The sequence below is a fragment of the Meleagris gallopavo genome, chromosome 7, assembly GCF_000146605.3.
Source record: "Meleagris gallopavo isolate NT-WF06-2002-E0010 breed Aviagen turkey brand Nicholas breeding stock chromosome 7, Turkey_5.1, whole genome shotgun sequence".
Classification (NCBI taxonomy): Eukaryota; Metazoa; Chordata; class Aves; order Galliformes; family Phasianidae; genus Meleagris; species Meleagris gallopavo.
In genome coordinates, this window is record NC_015017.2 from 4801662 (window position 1) to 4810009 (window position 8348).

At 41.1% G+C, this 8348-nt stretch overlaps 1 protein-coding gene across 25 annotated transcripts in view; it reads right to left on the reverse strand.

The window, feature by feature from the left end:
* Positions 1 to 8348, reverse strand: part of MAP2 (microtubule associated protein 2) — a 177003-nt gene that overhangs the window by 32737 nt on the left and 135918 nt on the right. For 10 of the 25 annotated variants that reach the window (XM_031554111.1, XM_031554110.1, XM_031554113.1 and 7 more), the window contains one exon: positions 218 to 475. The exons of 13 other annotated variants lie outside the window; for them this stretch is intronic. In XM_031554111.1, the coding sequence (XP_031409971.1) occupies positions 218 to 475 (258 nt within the window). The remainder of the gene's footprint in view (positions 1 to 217; positions 476 to 8348) is intronic. 2 more of the 25 variants (XM_031554112.1, XM_031554122.1) reach the window with 1 other exon arrangement.

Sequence of the window (8348 nt, forward strand, 5' to 3'; positions counted from 1 at the left end):
AAAAAAAAAAATAGGAATCAGCTGCAGTGGTAGGAAACCATGTTGTCATACAGCACCTATGCAATCATAGTATCTGCTACACACTCTTCAAGCATAATAACAAGAGCAGTCATACTAATAAATGGAAAGAACGGGAAATGAAGCAGCCTTGAAAAGCACCGGAGAAAGCTGGAAGATTCACTGGCAGCAAACACATGCAATCCTATGGAGGACACACCTTCCGCAGCCAAGGAAGGGGATGTGTCTTTCGGAGGCATTTCCTCCACAACTGTTAGGCTCTCCCTGCTGGATGCCACACTTGGTATTTTGTCTTCGCGACACACTGTGGCCTCCAAACCAAAATCCGGCCGACCCTCACCGAGGCCCTTGGCCTGCTCTGAAGGCTCAGGGGGCCCATGCTCTTTCCCCAGTCGCGTCCCAGGAAGAGCAGCAGGTTTCACTTCCACAGCCATCGGACTCTCTACTGGTTCTTCTTCTTGGAGATGGAAAAAGGAGGCGACATCAACACCAACAGTAAACACCAAGCACAAAGCTCAACAGGACTGGTTTTCTTAACACTTTCAGCTCTGAACATTTCAGATTTCTGTGTCAAAGGTTTGCTAGAATCCAGCCCATTTTAATTGCAATAGAATTGATTTTTCCCAAAGAAAAAATACCAAACAAACCCCAAAACACCCTGTCTCCCCCAAAGAAGCATGTTTATGCTTGAAGATGAGAGCTGAAAGTGCTTTATAGGTACACCTCTCCCAGAGATGACTGTGGGTCAAATACTCATTGGAAATGGAGATGATACTGAATGATGGATGGCTCTGACAACAGCAGTGCACTTCTGATAGATGTGCTGTTTAACCCAGTACAAGACATTGAATTGAGGTGGGGCAAGGTATGAGTTGTTAATTTATTTCCTCTTGCTGTTACTGTCTGCTAAATGACAGCAAGTCCGCCAATTACATGGGTCCTGGTTTTGGAAAGCATTCAACCACTTGAACAGCCTTGCACATAGCTGGTAACTAATGATTTCACCAGAGTCCAGCCAAGATTCTTACACTGAGTGGTTTATAAACTGCTTCTTCCTTAGGCTGCCTGAGATCTGAACCCTGTATGTTAAAATCACAGGTGTAACACAAGGACTATTCGTTTGCTTTTCTGTCTCCCTCACTAGCCCCTAGGCTCCTCTCCTCATCACCAGTTAAGCCAAAGAAACCAATGAACACCACGCAACTATATGTTCCTCTGAAGTTCTGAAATACATTACTTTGCCTACAGGTTGCTAGAATCAGTAGACTAGTACCAAGAATGGTCTTTATTCTACTCTTGCCATGGAAGAAAGTCTCCATTCTGTCTTGCCACTGCTGTTCAGACAGAATATTATTTTGCTCTGCTATTATCTCTTCCAATAGAAAATTAGGATTCAGTGTGAATCCTTTGATTCAGCAAAATTTGTAAGCAGCTGACCACCAGCCAAACTCAAATACACCTGATAACCTCTCTGGGTTTTAAGTACGGTCCCATGTTTAAGGACTTTGCTGAATCAGACTGAGAAGAAAATGGTTTTGAATCTGAATCTCCTGGCATTAAAATTAAACCTCTTTACAAGAGCGTGATTTTTCTCCTGAGACTGACCCAGTTAAAGCTAGGCAATCAACCAGCCACCTTAGTTATGGTCTTTAAAAAGTAATTTAAGGAACACAAATACTATTTCAGGTTGAGAAAATACCACTATGTAAAGTATAACATTAGTAATAACACGTAAAAATGTAGTTAGGGAAAGATACTGTATCTTAAGTGAACAGAAGCCAGAAGATTCAGAATTGGAACTGGACCAATGCCTGAGGGATATTCACATATGGACAGATTGTAAAAGAAGCCTAGCAGAACAGCAAGTGTCCAGACAATAGAGGCCCTTACTCAAATAAATTGCTGTACTGCTCTTTTTTTTCCAATTTTATGTAGTTGTGTGTGTGCATTTCTTTTAATTTAAGAAGTTATTCTACCCCATTTTTATGGCAATTACTTCACTCAATGCCATGTGGTTAAAACTAATTACTCAATAAGTCTTTTCTTAATTAGGTAAAAGTAGTACATACCTAGCACTGAAACACATACAGGTTAGGCTTCTGGTGCAAAGCACTGCCTTGGTTCCCCTTAAAGTGGCAAAGTCCCCAGAGAACAAATCGTATCGTCTATATTAGACCCCTGTTTTACTGAGTCAGTACACATAGGGGCAAACAGCTCAGAAATGGCTAAAATCTGGGGAGAAAAATCCCATCCTCACTGCTAACACAAGGAAAATACTGTGGCTCTCTCAGTATTACTAGAACTCATCATACAGAATTTTTGAGAATGTGGATAAAAGAACCACTGAAAAAGAACTTGCATGAAGTAAATAGACTTCATTGCAGCAGCTGGAAAAGATCTGGCAATAGCTGCAAATGAAAAGGTTTTCAAGAATGGATAAGCACATGTACACACAGAGGCAAACAACTTGATACATAAACAATGCTAACGATATCAAAAGTTTGCATCAGCAAACTATTTCACTAGATGTGGATGTGTATGACTGGCAATTATGCTGCTTATGAACTAAAAAGCAGGAATGTTTTAAGAACAGACGCAGAAACCCAATTACAGTAAAGCTACTCCTCCTGTGATTTTCTGACTCTCCCAGCTTCAGGCAGATATTCTGACACTAACAATCTGCAGTTATTTGCATTGCTCTCATTCTCGTGCTGCTGCACTACTGGGCTACATTATCCTGTTAACTGTGGACGAGTCTCCTTTTCTTGATATGCCCCACATTTCAGTCACAGACCTCCGCCTTCCTCAGACACACATCCCCAGAGAATTCAGAACTGCTTTTAACTTCACCTTTTGTGTCCCAAGATTAAGTTAATCAAATACTGCCTGATGAAACATGATCCAGTTTGCTTTGGATAAGAAGTCACAATTCTCATTAGACACTGAAATAGATTCTTCCCTTGACTCCTAAGAAAAAATAATACATTTGATTTTATGTAAACTCCACAGATAAAATAATACTTACTGATGGACTTAGGCTGCAGAAGGAGGGGGTACAGGAACAAAGAAATAGTAAATTTTTTAATATGTCTGCCTTGTTTGCAGCCAGCTGACAGTGTTAACTGGGTGCATCCACAGAACAACCAGAGATCAAACATGACCCAGTACTGCCTGAAGACACCAGTATGTACTGGAGAAAAAAAAACTGATTTCCTTCGTCTAGTGAAGAACTATACATCCTCCACTGCTAACTCTAGTACAGACATGAGTTTAACTCAGCTGACTTACCTTCAGTAACAACCTTCTAATCTACTCTGCACACTGTTCCCGGCAGTGATTCGCTGTCACAAAGTACAAATTAGTGTCTGCTTCTTTTAACTAGCTGCTCTTTTTGCATCTGCTATCAACTTGGCCAGTAGTCCTACAGCCCTGATTTAAGCAAGGAGCACGGTTTCACTGACACCAAAATTGCATTCAATGTTCACAGCGTAGCTTCACTTTGAGAACGAAAGACTTCGGAGGAGTCTCAGACATTTTCCTTCCCCAGAAAGCAGCAATCCCAGGCACATATATAATGGAATGGATGGCAGGTGGGTAGAGGGGAAGAGGAACAAAATGGGACCATGCTCAGTTCACCTTCATCATAGCCCAACAAGACCTCTGTGCTCTTCACTGTGGCACTGGGATGTGTACTAGAGCCAGTCCACTCGGAGCTGAACAAAGGGTGTTCATAGTACTCCTCATCCGAATTGTAGGGCTCATCATCGGGTACAGACACTGAGATGGAGGGGGCCAGGCCTTTACGCCACTCCCTGCTGGCAGCAGGCCCGCAGCCTGGGCACAGGGGTAGCGGTCCCACCTTATCCTCCGCCCCTGCATCTACAAATAGACACACAGACAAAAACTGCAGGACAGACAGACAGACAGAAACACGGCAAGACAGGATGGATGCATGCACTAGCAATACTAGCCACTGTTGTCATACCGCAGAGTGGATGAAATCAGCTAAGATGCAAATTAATGCAGGATGGAGGGATGGGGCAGCTGTGTGTTTTAACACGTGCCATGAATGTGGCACTTCCTGCAAGGTCTGGGAGCCAACAACTGGAGTACATGTATTTCCAGACTGCACTCATTTATTTAGAGGAATATACATTGTACACAGACCACATCTCACAACTTGCACTGGCTGTTCTAAGAACTTTTAGACTATCCCAACATTTGCATTCTTTTGTATTCCTCGTCATCAGGTGTCAACTGCAGTCATCAAGGTGTACTTTTTTTTTTTTTTAAGTCCTTTAGTTGTAAGTGTAAACTAGTTTGCTTTTCATCAATTGTGGCTTTATCTGTTTCAAATGTACTCACTCCTCTCCTTTTCCTATAAATAAGTAACAGTTAAACAAAATGAACAAACAAACAAAAGTGCCTTCATCTAATTGCCAGCTTTCTTAGTTTCTGAAACAGGCCACACAAAGCTGCTCATAGCATTGCCTGTTGGTCCTGTACTTCACACTGTTGTGGCTCATTTCTGTTAGCAAACAAGCTTCCCACCTCAGAGTTTGCCAGTTCTTCAGAATGACACCTTTATTCACCCGTCGCTGTAGCTTCACAGATAATCACATAATCAGTTCAGGACTACACCATCTACTGACAGCTACAGGGAGAGATAGCCTGGGTTTGCTCTTCCAAGACAAAAATAATACAGTGCAACAAAAATGACTGACCCATACAAACCTAAAGAGGAGACCTGGCTATAGTCCGCTCTGACCACGAATTGAGCCATGAAAAACTAGAATTCTAGTATGAGAGAAAATACACCTCAAGTCCATTTTTTTGCAACTTGTAGTTGCCTGTAGCAGCTGCGACAAACCCACTGAATTTCCTAGTAGCTTCAGGAAAGAGTCCATGCTGAGCGTACCCTGGTCTTCTCCAGACAATTACAACTTAAAGATCCCCAGAGCTTCCAAAACTTTCCTCACAGATAGAAAGCCCTGGTCAGGAAGCAACCCTTTAACACAGACGGCATAATTGATACTAGCCAGATCTCTGTGTGCAACCCAAGACTAAAAAGGCTCACGAATGCTGCTGTTACTACCACTACCAGGTTTTAGAAAGCAATTTTTATCCACTTCTATCATCTGGTCACATCCTGTGACCAAACCGAGCCCATCTGTAAGAGCTCTAAGCTTCTTCCTGGCAAATAACAGTAAGTTTCAAGTATCTTTGTTTAGCACACCATAACAAGATAACAGCTGTATCATAAAAAACAAACAAAAAAGGCACCCTCTGCTTTCTGCCCCAACATGGCAGCAGGAGTCTGTTAATGTACTGATTAGTGTTTCTTCTGCCCCAGAAAAGGATGCTGTAATATTAACCCTGTTAGGCTCAATCAATGGAAAAAAAAAAGAAAAAAAGAAAAAAAAAAACAAGAGAAAGAGAAATTATTCATCAACCTTAACATTAGTAGCTCCAAAATGTCTTACTGTGCTGTAAAAGAAAGTCTATCCATGTGTGAATGTGACCGCCCTGAGCTGGTCTGACCAGTAATGAATGTATGTTAAGTGCACCTATGCACAAATACAAGTACTGCCCAAAGAACTTTACAAGAGTCATACCTACAATTTTGTTCAGGACACAAACATTGCCTTGAACTACTGATAATTTAGATGCTTCACCACTGTAGCGTGATCTAAAATACAGATTCAGGACTTCCAGTGTGTTTAAAAGCAAGGTGTAGAGAAATATACCAGCAGCCTGCCTCTGCTGAGCAGGAAACTGCAGAGCAGTGCAATAAGAGATGCTAAATACAGGGCTGAACCTTGCCTCCCATCTTTCCCTAGTACTTAAGACCTGGCAACAAGGTTGCAGTGAAGCATCTTCTCATGTTGATCATCTGCAATGCATAACACACAGGTTTCTTCTCGATAGAAACTTCTACAAAATTCAGTGGCAGATCTGAGGGGGCTTGCTGTTTGCAAAAGATAAGTTTCAGAGGATGAAGAAATGTCACAGCATGTGACAGACCTGGAGTCAACTCTCTCCTGAGAACATTCAAGACTGCAAGTTCTAGTGCTATGCAGATGCCCTCACACTAGTTTTTGTTTTATCACTGTGGACAAGAGCAGAAAGGGGTGTGATGCACATGCTATCTCTTTTGCTGGAACTAGGGTATCGTGGAGAAGAGAACAGAAGGTTCTCGTGGCCAGAAGTGCAACAGGGAGAGAGGACATGCACGAAGGAGGAGGTGGTGCACTACAGAGATGGAAAGTGCAATGAGAAAAGTGGACATTCTCTTTCTGGCTGTGGATCATATTTTAATCACAGACCCTATTGGTAAAATGCACCAATAGGAGTGGAAATGAAACTCTGATTTTTCTAGACTGATGCAAACAAGGATGGAAATTGCTTCTTCATGGGCTCTGCACGGAATGAGGTCAAAAAAAACATAGGTCTGCTTCTGCTTTTTAACACAACAGGACTGACAACATCACAAATGTTCAAATACACACTACTGTGACAGGCCAAAATCACTGCAAAGTCTAATTGGAACCATTATGTCTGTGGTTATCACAGATTTACATTTTTTTCAGTTTTGTTATTTTTGAACTTACTGCAGAAACTTTCACTAACGTGACGATGAAATCTTTGAAGAGAAATATGCTTGCATTTATGCAACAAAAAAAACTCCTTTTGCTATTTTAGTCCCTTTTAATAGTTTTCATCTAAAGCACAGGAAGAATTCCCACTGTTTTCTGAAGTCCAAGATAAAAATCAGTTCTCACAAGGGCTAATTCAGCTTTAGCTTGCAGGTATATTTCAAAAATGCCTTTCATTAGATAATTATTACTGCATATAGATCCTTTTTTATAGGACATACAGTTAATTTCAGTTTGCAAAATATTCTTATTTGATATATAATGCATATCCTGAAATGCTTGTTTCAAAATGGAAGGTAGTCCCTCAAGGCATGCTGCTATCTTGTAACATTTAGAAGAATTTTTACACGAAGATACTGCAGACCATTGTCAGAAGGCACAGAGCACAAAAGAAATGCCAGGTTGGCAAGAGAACACCGCATCAGTCCTGCATGACCAGATACGACTGATGAAAGGATCAGACAGTGCTAGTGAAAATTTAATTTCCTGAGCAAAAATATGTTACAATAGGTGAAATAAATGAAATAATGTCAATAGGGCAAATTAGCTATCTTACCTTCTGCAGCAGTAAAAAGGGACAGGCTCATCGAAATGGTTTTTCGCAGCCAAACGAAAGGAAGAAACCTACATCCACTGACTCCCCACTCTCATGAAATACACTTGACCCACAAACCTCTTTGTCTTTTCTACCTTTTTTTTTTTTAATAATTTGTGTTTGCTGCATGGCTGGCCACATCCACCTTTGTCATGTCTACAACAGTGATTTCCTTTCTGCTATGACTGAAGGAAGCCTCTTCTGAATTCAAAGCAATGCAACACACACTGACAAGTGCACTAGGAAAACGTTTTGAGAAAACAGGAAAAAAAGGAAGCCTGAGTTAGATACACGCACCAAATACTCGCCTTTTTCTTCTTCGACAGCTTTAGAACTGAATAAATTTATAAACTGTATTCTTCTGAGTAGAAAGACAGACAGTGTAAAGGTGCACGGGGATGGAGAGCCAGGTGGTATAGGGAACCAAAGGTTTAAACAAGTACAGTACTAATTGGGTCAAAACCTACTGAGGCAAACTCTTCCAAGTGGGAGCTTTGCCTGAATCAAAATGACAGAACTGACTCCCCTAAGTCAGCAAAACTCAACTGACCCATACAAAATGAGAACCACAACTTCCAACACAAAGCAGAACACAAAATGTTGTATCTCTTCTAGCCCGCTACTACACTCAAAATTGACAATGTTAACATTTGGGGAAAAAGCAACTGTAACTGTTCCTGTATTAACTCAATTGTACACGCAAGAAGAAGAACAGTGATATTGAGTGATGTGCTGAGACATACACCCAGCTCTGAACAACACTGTCCAGTAGTCGATAACACCACCGTGCTATGTAGCATAGGCTACATTTTGCCACCTTCTGCTAGTACAACTTGCAAGATGGTGTCCATCTCCTTAGGGGACAATTTTTAATCTTCTGACAATTGTCAATGTGGTTGCTTTATAAAACCCTGCAATACATGCAAGTAATATAATTAATATAAATAATACATAAAGCTAACCCTAAACGAAGAGTAATGGAAGAGCGCTGGCATTTGCCTGAAGCAGAAGGACAGGGCCTTTATTGTGATATGAAAAATCAAAAAGCATATGAAAAACTACTCAAGTGAACTCTATAA